Source organism: Cebidichthys violaceus, unplaced genomic scaffold (assembly GCF_023349555.1).
Source record: "Cebidichthys violaceus isolate CVI_PGR_0920_01 unplaced genomic scaffold, fCebVio1.0.p SCAF_23, whole genome shotgun sequence".
NCBI lineage: Eukaryota > Metazoa > Chordata > Actinopteri > Perciformes > Stichaeidae > Cebidichthys > Cebidichthys violaceus.
In genome coordinates, this window is record NW_027176406.1 from 5,870,194 (window position 1) to 5,885,788 (window position 15,595).

At 41.6% G+C, this 15,595-nt stretch overlaps 4 protein-coding genes across 4 annotated transcripts; 2 read left to right on the top strand and 2 right to left on the bottom strand.

Moving 5' to 3' along the window:
* Window positions 1-1,097: 1,097 nt before the first annotated feature.
* On the top strand, window positions 1,098-5,011 carry crb3a (crumbs homolog 3a). Its single transcript, XM_068718303.1, has 5 exons — window positions 1,098-1,392; window positions 1,613-1,689; window positions 1,987-2,192; window positions 3,909-3,955; window positions 4,054-5,011. Exons 3-5 carry the CDS (start codon window positions 2,021-2,023, stop codon window positions 4,261-4,263), a joined length of 429 nt encoding a protein of 142 aa, XP_068574404.1. The 5' UTR covers window positions 1,098-1,392; window positions 1,613-1,689; window positions 1,987-2,020; the 3' UTR covers window positions 4,264-5,011.
* A 990-nt stretch (window positions 5,012-6,001) lies between these two features.
* tubb4bl (tubulin, beta 4B class IVb-like) lies at window positions 6,002-8,768 on the bottom strand. The gene is made up of 4 exons (XM_068718301.1): window positions 8,568-8,768; window positions 7,777-7,885; window positions 7,477-7,587; window positions 6,002-7,383 (listed from the first exon to the last, which is right to left on the bottom strand). The coding sequence occupies exons 1-4, from the start codon at window positions 8,622-8,624 to the stop codon at window positions 6,329-6,331; spliced, it is 1,332 nt and encodes a 443-aa protein (XP_068574402.1). The 5' UTR covers window positions 8,625-8,768; the 3' UTR covers window positions 6,002-6,328.
* Window positions 8,769-9,976: 1,208 nt separating this feature from the next.
* Window positions 9,977-13,236, top strand: LOC137878356 (E3 ubiquitin-protein ligase TRIM62). The gene is given in 9 exon segments (XM_068718642.1): window positions 9,977-10,051; window positions 10,054-10,125; window positions 10,127-10,294; window positions 10,297-10,710; window positions 10,899-10,994; window positions 11,091-11,321; window positions 11,414-11,436; window positions 11,515-11,633; window positions 11,736-13,236. Coding segments are annotated over 9 exon segments (1,731 nt in total). The 3' UTR covers window positions 12,269-13,236.
* Window positions 13,237-14,025: 789 nt separating this feature from the next.
* Window positions 14,026-14,994, bottom strand: LOC137878693 (G-protein coupled receptor 183-like). The gene has a single exon (XM_068719074.1). It carries the CDS (start codon window positions 14,992-14,994, stop codon window positions 14,026-14,028), a length of 969 nt encoding a protein of 322 aa, XP_068575175.1.
* Window positions 14,995-15,595: the final 601 nt, after the last annotated feature.

A 15,595-nucleotide genomic window follows, 5' to 3' on the forward strand; every position in this document is an offset into this window, starting at 1 on the left:
GAGGAAAAGCAATCTGCCTCAATCGCCCCCTAGTGGCATGGTAAATAAGCCTGGGCTGTAATTTTTTTTTTTACCAGACAATAAACAGATACTTTTTTTCCTGACTGACCAAAGTAGTAAATCAAGTTGGAAGCTTTACTGTAACCTCTTGATCTATCAACTCTCAATATGCAATATGTTGCAATATTTGTTAGTGTTTGTTCGGTAAAATAAACTTTGTGATTTTTCATCAAGGAAAGGTGGACGACAGGCACATTACACAATACATCCTGATGCAAGGAGATACAACACTGCTACAATACAACCTTGGAAATTATCCTTGAAACAGTTCTCTACTGAACAAAAATATAGTTTATTATTATAGTGTTTATTGCAAGACTATCACTTCATTTTCAGGCCCATTTCATTGTATGATGTACAAGAATGGCAAGCACACTACAAAAAATGCTGTTTTTACATGGAAACTGGTCCATACAAATAAATAAATAAAAATAAACAACAAAACAAGGGACAACAACTTGTGCATAGCTTTTTTTATGGTAAAGACAATTATCCTATTTCCAATGAAATAGCGTTTTCATATTTTGATGAATATGTGATGATATTACTGAGTAAAATATAAAACTCATGAATTTCAGCAGGCCATATTTTCAACAGTACATATTGCCATCCGTCACCACCATCGCTTTTTTTCAATTAGGGTTATGTAATTGTCTGCCTTCCGCATAACCTACTCTGTGAATAGAATACTGTAAATCACACAGACGGACTATAATATAGGAGTCATTTTCTACAGCAGTTCTATGCTTTTCAAGAAACGCTTCACTACTCTCACACACTGTCCAGATGAAAACTATTTGACCACCACAGATTAGGCCTGAAGCAGCCTACATTTCCTTTGCCCCTCTGAGTCTGAGAAGGGGAGATTAGGTGAGGATTAGAGTCCACTGGACCAGCTGGCCGCCGAATTCATCACTAAAATATTTTAGGAATGTCGATATTCTTTCTGATGTCGGGTAACATGAAACCTGATGGAGGCGCTGTTTCATGCCAGCACCAGCAGCCAGGTTGCTAGGTAGGAGCTGTGCACGGGAGTACGGTTAAACATTGTATTCCAGCAGGCTGGTGCAAGTGAGAGCAACCTGTCGTTCAGACTCTCTTTAGAAAAATAAAAAGTTCAGTTTAAACCAAGTAGTCTATCAGGAGCTTAATAGGCATAATGTGGCATAAATGTGATTAAAGTTATCTTTTAGATTATAAGGGTATTTTGAGAAGGTATTTTTTTTATGTCAAGAGGACTGCTCTGCTCCAGTGGGCTGAACCGGGTTTTTCTTCGACTTTGTTACAAAGGAGTATCTGTCCGCTCTGCTGCAGGTGGATAACTGCGCTCAGGTAATGTAACACGAAACTCAGCCATGTGACCAATGGCGATTTGAAGAGTAGACGAAACAAAACAAAAAAACTGCTTTACATAAAACACCAACGAGTTGCGCAGTCGAGGGTGTAGAGAAGTATTGGATCCTAGCTGTTTCAGAAGCACGGCTTTTGTTCTGGAGATGTTACCTCATTTTCATCGGACTAAACCATTTGTTGCCGTTTCATTTTTGACAAGGTGAGGCGGAAGCGAGGAATACACCTGCTCGATGTTTCCCGGTTTGCTTCGATCACCTGAAAGCAACCCGATCAATGGTATGCCTCTAACAGAGCTTGTTGAAATGTAACCAACATATTGTATTTTTTTATTACAAGTTATAACAATAATACTGCTGCAAATGAGAAGGGGTTGAACATTAAAGCGTTTCAATAGGCTATTAATAGTATTATTATGTTCCTGTGGTCTGAGCAGGTTTAGTGATTCAACATCAGGCTGAATGTGTGATTCAGTGGCTGAATGTTGTTTCTGACTCAACCTCAGAATAAATATGAAGAGTGTCAAATAAATACAGGACATTTGTCTTTACATTTCCTACAATGATCTGTCTTCAGCTGCTCAAGATGGGCCAATAAATCCTCGCAGTGAATGTTGGATCCAATGAAATGGACCCGAGGTGAGGCCCCAAAGCCCGAGTCTGCCCTCACTTTTCCGTGCTGGTCACGGGTAGAGATGGCAGCGTGTCCGGATGTGCTGGTCATGCCTGGAGTTTTGGTCAGGAGTGTTTTACTGCTGGTACTGAGCAGTAATCCTGTGTGGGGTGAGTCAGTAACCATCCCTTCATCTTCAGCACAACCACACAAATAAGATCTGACCACACCTACAGCGTACACGTGCACACACACACACACACACACACACACACACACACACACACACACACACACACACACACACACACACACACACAAACACAAACATTATATCATGCAATGATAAATAAAACAAAAATGATACGGGACATTCCAGAGCAAATCTGAAACATGCACAGGCTTGTCATCATGTTGTAAGAACGTTTGACTAAGAACTGACTTAAGGAACACATTCTGCCACATGAGAAGAGTATATTTACATTTTATCAATAACTAAACATACGAAAGAATCCAATTTAACAATGCATTCAGCTTTCTCTTTTGAGCATGGTGGCTCCTTCTTGTAACCCCTGCTTCTTGTTATCAAGTTGTACTTGTGTCCTTGCAAAGTTTGCTATTTGCCCTGGTGAATGATTGACTCATAACATGGGCCAAAAACACAACCTTCTTAATATAACGATGTTTGGTGCCTTTGTATTGCTCAAAACAATCAAAAAACTAACAAGACAACGGTAGATTTTCATTGTTGTATCCATATTTTAAAGAAACGTGTTGTTTCATTCAGCTGGCTGTGTAGCTGCAGCACACTCTGCATGCCTGAGCTTCTCCTCCTCCTCATTCACTCTCCTGGTCAAGTAGTTACTATTTAGTTTCGTGATGTCACTGCGTAATCACATGGCTGGTCATGGATAAAATGGCTGGGAACAGCAACAGACTTATGGGACATCTGGTGTGCAGCGATTTGTGTTTGTTGCCTTGAAAGTGTGCATAAGGCTAATAGCAACTTCTGCTTTGCCATTGGTTCCTCTTTTTATTCCCGATTGTGTTAAATAATGTTTCCATTGCTTAAAAAGAGGTTTAACTTTAATATGAATGAATCACAAAGATTTAACATAAGTTTTGGAGCTGCCTCCTGTTAGTTGGTCAACTCAGAAAGTCAGTTAAACATTTAACTGACTTTTTAGTCTTTTGATCGTTAGTTACAGTAACACCTCACTAACATGCAATCAGATTGTGCGCCTTCATTCATCTGTGTGTGGATTGTTTTATTCAGTGACTGTGTTCAAATGCTCTTAAAGGAAAAGTTTGACATTATGAGAAATATGCTTATTTGCAGAGAGTTAGATGAAACGATTAATACCATTGTGGTATCTACATGGTAAACATGTAGCTGAGCCAGCAGCTGGTTAGCTTAGCTTAGCAATAAGACTGGAAATAAGGGGAAGCAGTTAGCTTGGCTCTCTCAGAAGGTAAAACAATCTGCCTACTGGCACCTCAGATTTTCATTAATGAAGACGTTATATCTTTTTTTGTTTAAACTGTATTCAATTTGATATGTAAAAACAACAATTGACAGTTTGAAGGAGGGTTATGTGCTGGACTACTTCTTGACTGGGACCATTCATTTTCCGGAGTCTTCAGATTAATGGGAGAAACCAGATTACAGCAGTATGTGGTGCCCTGGTTACTGAAAAAAACAAACGTTTACATGCGCTCGTCACTTAAAACAACTGATCAAATAAGTCTCCTAGATTATTATTAACTATTTAGTTAATAGGTTACCAGTTACCAGCAGTTAGGAAGCCCATACTGAAATATCTTTAGACTGTAAAGAGTTTGCATTGTTACTATAATTGTTCCTGACGTTTCTGCTCTTTTCACAGGGAATTATACTGTGCCTGCAAGTGACACCCGTTCTAATAACACTGCTGTGAGTAAATAACCTTTCATCATGACCACTATATGACATCAGAAAATGTTGCTTTTTATCACCAGATTGACCACTGTCCTGTAATTTACCACTTACAGGGACCCAACATTGCAGCTATCGTGGCCCCCACGGTCACACTGGGCGTTCTGGCCATAGTGTTGGCTGTGCTCGGCTGGCTCCTCTGCGTGGTGAAAAAGAGACGACAGACTGAAGGGACGTATAGACCCAGTGCGGAGGAACAGTCCGGTGCACGCGGCGTGGCGGCACCAGATGCTCTAAAGTTACCAAAGGAGGAAAGACTCATTTAAGATTGTGTGCTTAATGTTTTTAGAAAATCCTGTACGGACAAAGGCAGCAAGCTTTTGCATAGCATCGCTCCTGTGTGAGGAGGCTCTCTGCCTTGAGCTAATCAATTAAAGAAAAATCTCCCAAGGTTTAAGAGAGGACAGATTTTAGGTTTTATTTCAACAAGCACTGAATAGTTTCTGCATGGCACCATGGAAAATGCACCTGGATGTCTGGATCTCGCCCGTTTTAAGAACAATTGAACATTTCAAGGAGGTATTGAACATTTCCTCTGCACAAATGATGCTTCAGTATTGTATCACCACTAATAATTTTAGTTTAGAAATGTTTATCTTGTTTCAGTTGCCACTTACCATGTACCAGGACTTGATTTGATTCAGTCCATTATGAAACACTGTCACTGGAAAAATCAATACCAATCTTTTACCTCAAACTTATTTTAGTTTTTGCTACTGAGTCCTGATGAGTCCGTTGCATCTTCAATCAAGACATGTTTCTTAGCCTAATGATGAGTGCAATGCAACATATTATTACAGTGCACAACTCAATTGATTTTATAAAGACAGATGTACGTTAATGATGAGGTTATACTGAGCAATTGTTTACACTTTAAGTCCTCAAACTAATTTAAAATCACAATATTTAAAGATCATTTCATCAGCAGTGCATAATGTGACATCATAATCAAGCAGATATTTTACAATGTTACGTGTTTATTTATGTTTTTGTAAAATAAATGTTTGAAAAACAGTTGAGTAATGAAACTTCACAGAACCATTTAAAGCATCTCCCGTTCTAATTTAGAGTTTTCTTAGAAATACACAATGTTACTAAACGTATGATTGTATTCACAGTATGTAATTCTATTAAAAATAAGATTTGGGTATGAAGCAGGAGAACACTTAATAAACACTTATATTTATCATATGCCAAATAATCTTTGCATTGGGAAAATATGGACAAGTCCATAACTTTGTACTTTGTAGTCTTTGACTGATAAAAGAGCTTAGCAGATAAGGAGTCCTGGTAGTCGGAGAGTGAAAAGTTCAGCTCAACAGAAGGAACTCACTGAAACAATGAGGCCATTGTTAGTCTCTTTTTATCTATAATGTAATGAAAAACTGTAGACGGACTATAATATTTTATGTTCATGTATTTTTATAAATCAAAAATATTTGGAAACTGTGGCCAAACTTTTGACTTATTTGCTATCCACTTATACACTGTTATTCTCATGATTAAAATGGAGATAACTATCAAAATAAATTATTAAATTTCTTTTTTCATAAATTTGACCACACAAAGTCAGGATTTATATTAAAATACATGTTGAAATGAAAGTAGTTTTTTTTTAATATTGGATTGATTTAAAATTCTAGTCTTTGACTAAAAAAACGGCTAGACCATGTTGGTATTCATATTTGCATTATGCTTTGATTTACAGACCATATTCAGATTTCAGCTGACAAAAAAAAATATGGATTTTATCCCCTTTTTAGATTAATTGTCCTACAGGAAAGTGGTTTACCGGCTACTAAGTATTCAGTATTTAAATAGAAGAATCATTTGAAAAACATTACAGACCCTGTGAATCATGTTTTGACCCTCCTAGGGGGCCAGACCCTCAGGTTGAGACCTACTTCACTTGTCAGCACATTGCAGGACAGACACTGGAGTGCAGTGAGGCTTGTAGTAATGTCAGATCACACATTATGTGAATCAATAAAAACTCAGAGGAAGTAAAAGTGGCCTTTTAATCAGATTTAATTCACCCTCCAATCTCAAGGCTTCACAGTTAAAATCACTTCCACAAGGCAGTGACAGGACAGATGTAAGGATGCCAATAGTTCAGTGCATTCACAACAAACAAAAACCTTTTAAACAAAAACGTGACTAGCATCAGTACACATCAATGTCTAACACTAGAGCAACAGTGCTCTAAATGGTGACAGTTTCTCATTCAGAGTGTGGCAGACCGTTTTAATTCATGATGGAGAGGGATGAAAAGGATGGCGTTAAGGGAATTGTTGAATTAAATGAGGTTTGGCAGCTGGCCAGGCTGAGGTTTTAGGCCACTTCCTCCTCTCCCTCTTCAAACTCGCCCTCCTCAGCGGTGGCGTCCTGATACTGCTGGTACTCAGACACCAGGTCATTCATGTTGCTTTCAGCCTCGGTGAACTCCATCTCATCCATGCCCTCACCGGTGTACCAGTGGAGGAAGGCCTTACGGCGGAACATGGCGGTGAACTGCTCGGAGATGCGCTTGAACAGCTCCTGGATGGCTGTGCTGTTGCCGATAAAAGTGGCGGCCATTTTGAGGCCACGGGGCGGGATGTCACAGACGGCGGTCTTCACGTTGTTCGGGATCCATTCAACGAAGTAGCTGCTGTTCTTGTTCTGCACGTTCAACATCTGCTCGTCCACCTCTTTCATGGACATGCGGCCCCTGAACACGGCCGCCACAGTGAGGTAGCGGCCGTGACGCGGGTCACAGGCAGCCATCATGTTCTTGGCGTCGAACATCTGCTGGGTGAGCTCGGGCACGGACAGGGCGCGGTACTGCTGGCTGCCCCTGCTGGTGAGAGGGGCAAAGCCTGGCATGAAGAAGTGCAGACGGGGGAAGGGCACCATGTTGACCGCTAGTTTACGGAGGTCGGCGTTGAGCTGGCCGGGGAAACGCAGACATGTGGTCACCCCGCTCATGGTGGCGGACACCAAATGGTTTAGGTCCCCATAGGTTGGGGTAGTGAGTTTAAGTGTGCGGAAGCAGATATCATAGAGAGCCTCATTGTCAATGCAGTAGGTCTCATCTGTGTTCTCTACCAGCTGGTGGACAGAGAGAGTGGCGTTGTAGGGCTCCACCACAGTGTCCGACACCTTGGGAGAAGGCACCACGCTGAAGGTGTTCATGATGCGGTCAGGGTACTCCTCGCGGATCTTGCTGATGAGCAGAGTGCCCATGCCGGAGCCGGTGCCGCCACCCAGGGAGTGAGTGAGCTGGAAGCCCTGGAGGCAATCGCAGCTCTCGGCCTCTTTCCTCACGACATCCAGGACGGAGTCCACCAGCTCGGCTCCCTCTGTGTAGTGGCCCTTGGCCCAGTTGTTTCCAGCTCCACTCTGACCTGTAGTCAAGAGTATCACAGTTCATTGATGTAGCAAACACAAAGAAGCTATTTTCATGGATGCGACAATAGATACGTGTTGACATGGGTTACCAAAGACAAAGTTGTCGGGTCTGAAGATTTGCCCGAAGGGGCCGGACCGGACTGAATCCATCGTACCAGGCTCCAGGTCGACCAGGATGGCTCGAGGCACATACTTTCCACCTGAAATCAAATGAATCGACAGCGTCATTTCTGGTAAATCTTACGAGCTTGCTGCGCATGATGCACTGAATGTAAAACACAAACGCAGATGCAAATCACTTCTCACGGAGGCAGAGCTGGTTAGATGAGGGAAGAAGAGAGATTGTTCAGTTCACTCTGTTGTGTATTTTAGCGGAATCTGTAGCTTACCTGTGGCCTCATTGTAATAGACGCTGATTCTATCTAGCTGTAGATCGCTGTCTCCGTGATAGGCGCCAGTGGGATCAATGCCATGCTCATCACTGATCACCTCCCAGAACTGAGACGGGAAAGGACGTGAGGGAGACACAGATGTTAATATAGGCCAAAAAAAAAAATTATACAAATAACTAAATATAATTAAATTAGATAACAGTACCTGGGTTCCCTGAAATGGCACATTAAGCTATTTTTAAACATGCAAAGCTGCAATGACTATAATTCTCTAATTGAATGCAGGTCGGAGGAGCAGTCTTTTAGTCTAAGATGCAGACTACACTGTCTCTGGAGTAATCAAGCAGATGGCAAAAATATGACAGTATCTTCGATGCTATAAGAACACACTGTACTATACAACAATCTTATCATTTCTAAATATGTAATCATGTCAAAGGAACAAAATAACATGAATTGGTGTGAAATCAGGCGTTTTACCACTGGGATTTGAATTATAGGTAAAAATAGGTCATAAAGGGGGGGGGGCTGCTGCTATGTAAACGGCAAGCACAAATTTTTGCATGCAATTATTAATAGTTAGTCTGTTGCATGCGCGAATCTTGAGTCCAATATAAGCCCTGCAGAGAATACCAACCGAATCAGCTATGATTTTAAATTTTAGACATTGCACGAAGCTTCAAATCAAGAGAGGACGTCGCATTGGGTTTATTCTAGAGAATTCTTGGAGGGGATTCTCGCCTGCACAAGTCTCACCACAATGACCAAACAGAGAAAAAGAGGAATACCTTAGCTCCTATCTGGTTGCCGCACTGACCGGCTTGCAAATGCACAATTTCGCGCATTTTGGAACAAATGGATCCGAGGACAGTCGAGTAGTAGATGGCCCACTGAGCAGCAGAGATTCACAGGATGATGGTTCCTGCGGTCGATCGTCCGGGATTAGTGTGCGCCGCCTCTGAGACCGTCTGCTGGGCTGAAGCGGTGGTGCAACGTGACGTCATCGCCTTGGTACCCAAAGACCGGAGGAAAGAGGGAGGGACCAAGACCCGTGGAAACGGCGGATAGGGTGCGAGGGGCTGCATCAGCCATCAATAAGATTCTCAATATTCTCACGAACTCAGTGCACTCACACACACACACACACACACACACACACACACACACACACACACACACACACACACACACACACACAGAGAGAGAGAGAAGGTCACACTGATGTGCACTTTTGACAGTGTAGTCCATTGTTAAGACCGCGAGTTCATTAATGTTGAAGTTAGACATAGCTAGCATCAATTAACCATGGCTTGAAAGGACAAGGCCAGCAACATTTAAAATATATCAGCTGGAGAATGAGGAATTCTTCTGAAAATATCAACTTGATATTATCTCATGGTATTGTGAATGTTTCGGTGGCATGAGGTTTGCATGTGCAGCCATGTAGGGCCAAGAGCATCAGCACATTCCTTCTGATCAAAGATGTGCTCTACTTCCTTTAAAACTTTTTTTACAATCAAAATGAAACAAAGGCAAAAACAACATTGACATTTATGGTTACATAAGAGAAAACAAGTTAGAGGGATGGGCATTTAAGATTAGTCATGTGCTTCCAATCCACACTCCTTGTTTTGTGCAAAAGTAAACTGTCTGCATTACACAAATCAAAAGGATATCTTCCAAAGTTATAGGTATTCAGTACAAACTTCCCTATTTTTGTTACTTTCCCGCCACTGCAGCTCAACAGGGAAACACTGTCCAGGAAAAAACTAAAAAAGTTGCGTTTTAAAACACACTTCAACAAGTGTGAAAATATCCTTCAAGTTTAGTTTGTATTATTTCAAAGTTACCACTGCAATTATCAATAGCATGTCTTGTGTAGAATGCAGTACATTAACAAGACTTTTTGATAGGTTACTTGTTAGTACAATAAAAACCTGTTTCTTTCCGAGCTGGTTCAGCCAGTCTGGGTAAAAACTTTCTGGCTAAAAGATAGACGCCTTACTGTGAACACAGTTTGGCAACAATGCTGCTGCCACTACATTCACTGATGTATGAAATTAGTTGCAGTACATTGTTTTTACCGGACCACCCCCTGTTTAAATTAATAAGTAAGTTAAAACCACTTGCTAGTGTGCTGCTTTGTGCCGCTAACGTGGATGTCAACACTGGAACAGTCACAAACATATCCTGAAATATGGCATTCCAAACATGCAGTTACCAACCCGTGTTAAGCTATCCAACAACTGGCCAATAGGGCTTTATTTCCTGTTTCCCAACACGGCTACATACAGTTTCACAGTGCTGCATGATTTGAGTTACTCCCACAAAAGTCATGCACAGGAAAACCAAGAGCATTTGCCACTTCACGTCAAGAACAATAGATAGACTGTTCATATTGCTCTGAGGCTTTCAGGAGACAAGTTTAACTAGGCAGGCTAAATTATTCGTTGACATAGAAATCTTTAAGGACTTAAACTTGGGGACTTATGCTGTTTTGAACTGTGGATTTACTACATTGTACATGGCAAGCTGATGATCATGTCAATCCCGGAGGAGGATCTCACATGCCCAATATGCTGTGACATCTTTACAGACCCTGTTTTGCTGTCATGTAGCCACAGCTTCTGCAGGAGCTGTCTGAAGCGCTGTTGGGAAACAGGGTTACGGGAGTGTTCAGTGTGCAGGAAAAGAGCCTCCAAGGCCAGTCCTCCCACCAATTTGGCTCTGAGAAATGTCTGTGAAGCTCTTTTGCTGGCCAGGAGGAGCTCAGCGCTGGTGGAAGAGAAGATGAACTGCAATCTGCACGGGGAGAAGTTAAAACTCTTCTGCCTGGTTGACAAACAGCCTATCTGTGTGGTGTGCCAGTCCTCCAAACTGCACAAGAGTCACGACTGCTCGCCTATAGAGGAGGCAGTGCTGGACTGCAAGGTATGGCAAATAATTATATCAGTGTGTTTCCCAACTAAGTATTCAAGGTGACGCCTAAAGCTAGAATGTTGCCCCTCTAGTCTGTTCTGATTGAGATCCACAATCATATTTTTACCCAAAGCACTCAAAATACTGAAGCATTATGCAGCTGTCTGATCTTTGCTGACTGAGGCCTGCTTGATTTCCAGGATGAGCTTGCTTTATCCCTCAAGAACTTGCTAGATAAAGAGGACAGCCTCAAAAGAATCCACATGACTTCTGCAGACATGTTCAAGTACATCAAGGTAACTGTGATGAGATGACAGGAGTTTTGGTTATCAATTAGAAAATAAATAAAAAATCTGGTCAAATAAACCATCATTTGCAATAATCTCATTCAGAGTCAAGCACTGGAAACACAGAGACTGATCAAGGGCCATTTTGAACAGCTCCATCAAGTCCTCTACCAAGAGGAGTCGGCCAGAATAGCGGCTGTGAAGAAAGAGGAGGAAGAGAAGATTGCAGGAATGAAGGATAAGATTAAAGAACTTTCATCAGAAGTACTGTCGCTCACAGAGACCATCTCAGTCATACAGGAGCAGCTGAAAGAAGACGACATGATCTTGTTGAAGGTTTGCACAGTTATGTACACATCAACTTTTTAATCATTGTTCCCAAAAGCTTCCCACCATGACCGTGTTTTTGTTTTTCTTCTATATTCCAGAATTTCAAAGCCACTCAGGACAGGTAGGTCAACAAAGTTGTGGATTTACACTCTGTGTTGATTATCACATATTCTCAGCTAAGATATCTGTTCTATCACAGAGAAAAAAGCATATCCCTTGGTTCAGACAACATGTCCGGGTTACTGATTGATGTGACCAAGCATCTCAGCAACCTCAAGTATAAAGTCTGGGAGAAAATGCTGGACCATATTGACTATAGTGAGTACATGTTATTGTTATTTCTTCAGGTTCAGAGGCCGAAAGAGTAGAATTGCACAACCCTGTTGAACATAACCTTTCTGCTTGTATCCTGTCTTTTAGCTCCTGTGACTTTGGACCCAAACACAGCACACCCCTGCCTCATCCTGTCTGACGACCTCACTTCCCTCCACTACTCAAAGCAGCACAGCTGCTGCCCTGACAACCCTGAACGCTTCCACATCAGCGCTGAAGTGGTAGGCATGACGGCACTGGGCTCAGGAAGCCACCACTGGGTTGTGGAAACAGGAAGTAATCAGGACTGGCTCCTGGGCGTGGCCTCTTCTTCTGTGTCGAGGAACTCTGAAATCTCTGCTCGTCCCCAGAACGGCTTCTGGACTTTGTGTTTCCGGGACGGAGAGTTCAGGGCAATGACCTCGCCACCCACTGCACTTACAGGAGCGCCCAAACAAGTCAAAGTGCAACTGGATTACAACAAAGGGACGGTGACTTTCTTTGACCCTGCTGATGACACACTCATTTATGCATTCGCACACACGTTCACAGAGACTTTACTTCCATATTTTTATACACAAAGCAGTCATCCATTGAGAATAATGCCAGAGAAGGTACTTGTCACAATGTTGCGTCAATGAGTGGATGAAGGATTTATTAATTATGTAGGAAAATATGAACCCAGTCCTTTAAATTGGGATTGGTGGATTGACTGGCTGTAATGTTTGCAAAGTATTACTCATCCAAGTAATTTTGCTGCAACAAAAACATTTGTTTTTGTTACCTATTCCTCCTTAAAGAAAGCTTCTGCTGAGAGCTAGAAAAGGACATTGATAACACTCACATGTTTGTTCGACAAATAATCTACTTCTGGTTAGCTAAGCTTAGCATAGCATAAATCCTGAAAACGGGAGAACAGATAGTCTGGCTCTTCCAGCATTAATTTAATCTTGTTTCTTTAATCTGTATAAAGTGTAAGTTTAAAACCTTGAGACAGAGCCAGGCTAGTGGTTTGCCTCAGTTTCCCCACTGTGCGCTAAGCTAAACTAAGCTAAGCTAACCAGCTTTTGCTCCAACTACATGTGTACTGACATGAGTGGCGTCATTCTTCTCATCAAGGGTCATGTATGCTGTACAGACTGAGACAGGTTTGATTTTGGGCTGTACTGAATTGAGCGCACTTCCCAAAATGTAGACTTACTCATTTAATGGCAAAAGTGTGAATATAAGTGGCTAAATATACATGGGTCACTGTGGTGGAAGAGGGGAGAGCACATTTGCTTGTGATGAAAATGTTCACATAAATATCAAGAAGTTTTAGGTTGGTTCATAACTGGGTTTTGGTGTGCGGCAAGAGCTTTCTTTATTTTATGACCTTTGGAATTGTCTGCGACTCACATCCAAATGAAGGATACTGCTGTGCACCCGTTTAGGACCATGAGCTTTAAGAAATGCACATTACACACACATCACATTTGTCACGCCAAACTAGTAAATCCATAGTTTTCAACCAGTTGCACTGCAAGAAAATTTGTGTTTCAGAAAACCCCATCTTCAACAACAGAATTGGTATTTCCATATATTACAAAAAGTATTCCTGTATCTGATGCTCTTGAATTTAAATTAATTCAGTACTTCTTAACTCTAATACAGTGCATGGTCTTAGTGCCATGCACTGTATTAGTATGCACAAACCTGTTAATAATTTAAAACAGGCAGAAATTGCCAAAAACTGGTTTCTGTTCATGGTCTATGCACTCACATAAAATATTACTATGCAAATGTTAATTCAAGGTACGCATTTGTCTAAAGTGTAGCAAACAGAACAAGCAGAAATGGTAAAATATTGGTTTCTGTGCAAAGAAGTTAAGACAGAGATAATAATTTAATTGAATTTAAATATTTAATAATAACTGAATTTAGTCAACATGTAGTGTTTAAACTAGGATGTGCAATTCCAGGTTACATACAGCCTTTTTTAGAAATATGGTCAAGCCATAGTCTGGTTTATTTTAAAAAAAATGGCCGTAGTTTGGTCACCCCAGGATTATACCGTACAGTTCAGTGTTTTGGTCTCTTTTGTACACATGATGGCGCCAAAGACTAAGAAATATTTTGAAGGATTTCATCAGACTACTTTGAAGAACCATTGTTTGTAGAAATTAATCTTCCTGAACATCATCAGTTTATGAAAATATTGAATTAAATGGTGATTTTGTCATTGTTTTTTTTGTTTTTTTGTTTGTTTTTTTCATATTTGGAAAATAATTAAATTAAAGACAAGTCACACAAAAGGAAACATGAATTCACAGTTGAATTGTATCACGGTATTCAGTTCCTTCTCCCACAGGTCTTCTTTACAACACAACGTTTAATATATGTATTTGGTCTTCTTAACCTAAGCAGATGGGTTTTGTGCAGGTGGGGTTTTGTTGTTCTCTGCAGAGACACAGTTGCAGCACTTCTTAATGCAGGTATCTGAGAGGAAAGGCAGCTTCTCCAGGCGAGATAGATAAACAAGCGGCTGGGTCGTGCTGCTGATGTTGAGGAAAGCGAAACCCACGGGCTGCACATAGCAGCGAAACACATCAGGGGAGTAATAGTCTTCAAAAGGAAACAGTGCTACAGGTGGAAGGTAGTTAAACACAATGATATAAAGGAGAGACAGCACCATCTTGAAGGCCTTCTTCTTCATGGGGTGCATCTCGTCTTTCCCTGCACCACGGGACTTCTTCAGAGCCCACAGGATGCACACATTACACAACACCATCCAAATAAATGCTGCCAAGATCTCACAGGTGAACACCTTCTCGAAGTTGGGGAGGCCTCCCACCATTTTAGCTGCAGAGTAGGCAAAGGTGAGGCACAACACCAGCACTGAGAGGCTTAACCTGTACTTGATGGGTTTGAACTGCCCAAACATAACTGGAAAGAGCACAGCCACAAAGCGATCTAGGCAGATGCAGGAGAGAAACAATGGCCCGCTCGTGTCTTTCACACCATAGGAAAACTTAAGTGCAGACCACACCTCTTTGCTATGCCAGTAGTAAAGGTTAAGTAAGAGGAGGGGGGTCATGGCACCAAAGTAGGAATCCATAAAAGCAAGGCAGCCCAAGAATAGGTCAGAGGTTGAAGGATTTTTGCGATTCTGGATGAGGATCGCAATGACAAGTAAGTTGGCTGGGATTCCCACGACTACGTTTATGCACTGTATGGTCAGGTCAAAGTGAATGCCTTCTACCAGAAGTTCGCACCCGTCAAACACACTGAAGGGCTTTGCTGTGGCATTGATGTCAGCGGTGGCATTGAGAGGGAGTGGCGTCGGGAGAGAGGTCAAGTTCAGTGGTGAAGATACGTTTCTCTCCATGATTCTGTTACTGCAAAATGACTGATGGGAGGAGAATAAGAACAGTGGTGAGGGTTTAACATGTTCACACACACACACACACACACACACACACACACACACACACACACACACACACACACACACACACACACAATACAATTTTCCTCTAAAAAGGCAGGTTTTTATCAAGGGGACGCATACTTAATCTTGTTTTCTAGCTTCAGTACAAATGATTCAGTTTGTGTTACATCAAACAGTGTTCATCAGAGTCCTTGTTTCTAATCTGAGAGTTTATTCTCAGTAGAGCTAAAGTAGCCCCAGAGTAAATTGAGACGGTTCACAGAGAGCAACAAAAACACGTAGCAAACACCGTCAGGGCTTCTCATCAGGCTGTTATCTTGTTATTGTGTCTGTGTGGACCTTCCTCTGGGAAGAGTGGCTCCCTGTATGCAGGGACATCTAACTCGCTTAAGGGACTAATATTAAAGGCCCCGCCCTTTCACAGCAGAATAAAAGGGCAGCTGATCCCAAATAAAAATGGTAAGGTTCATATTCCACATGTAGACAATTACTTACTGCCTTCGCTTACTACTGTTAGTAAGGGCAGTGGACAATTTGG

Coding starts and splice junctions, on each gene's coding strand:
- crb3a (XM_068718303.1), top strand. CDS start 2,021: ATGTTGGATCCAATGAAATGGACCCGAGGTGAGGCCCCAAAGCCCGAG. Junction 2,193..3,908: donor GAGCAGTAATCCTGTGTGGG/GTGAGTCAGTAA, acceptor CTCTTTTCACAG/GGAATTATACTGTGCCTGCA. Junction 3,956..4,053: donor CCCGTTCTAATAACACTGCT/GTGAGTAAATAA, acceptor TACCACTTACAG/GGACCCAACATTGCAGCTAT.
- tubb4bl (XM_068718301.1), bottom strand. CDS start 8,624: ATGCGCGAAATTGTGCATTTGCAAGCCGGTCAGTGCGGCAACCAGATA. Junction 7,588..7,776: donor CTATTACAATGAGGCCACAG/GTAAGCTACAGA, acceptor ATTTGATTTCAG/GTGGAAAGTATGTGCCTCGA. Junction 7,384..7,476: donor ACCCGACAACTTTGTCTTTG/GTAACCCATGTC, acceptor TCTTGACTACAG/GTCAGAGTGGAGCTGGAAAC.
- LOC137878693 (XM_068719074.1), bottom strand. CDS start 14,994: ATGGAGAGAAACGTATCTTCACCACTGAACTTGACCTCTCTCCCGACG.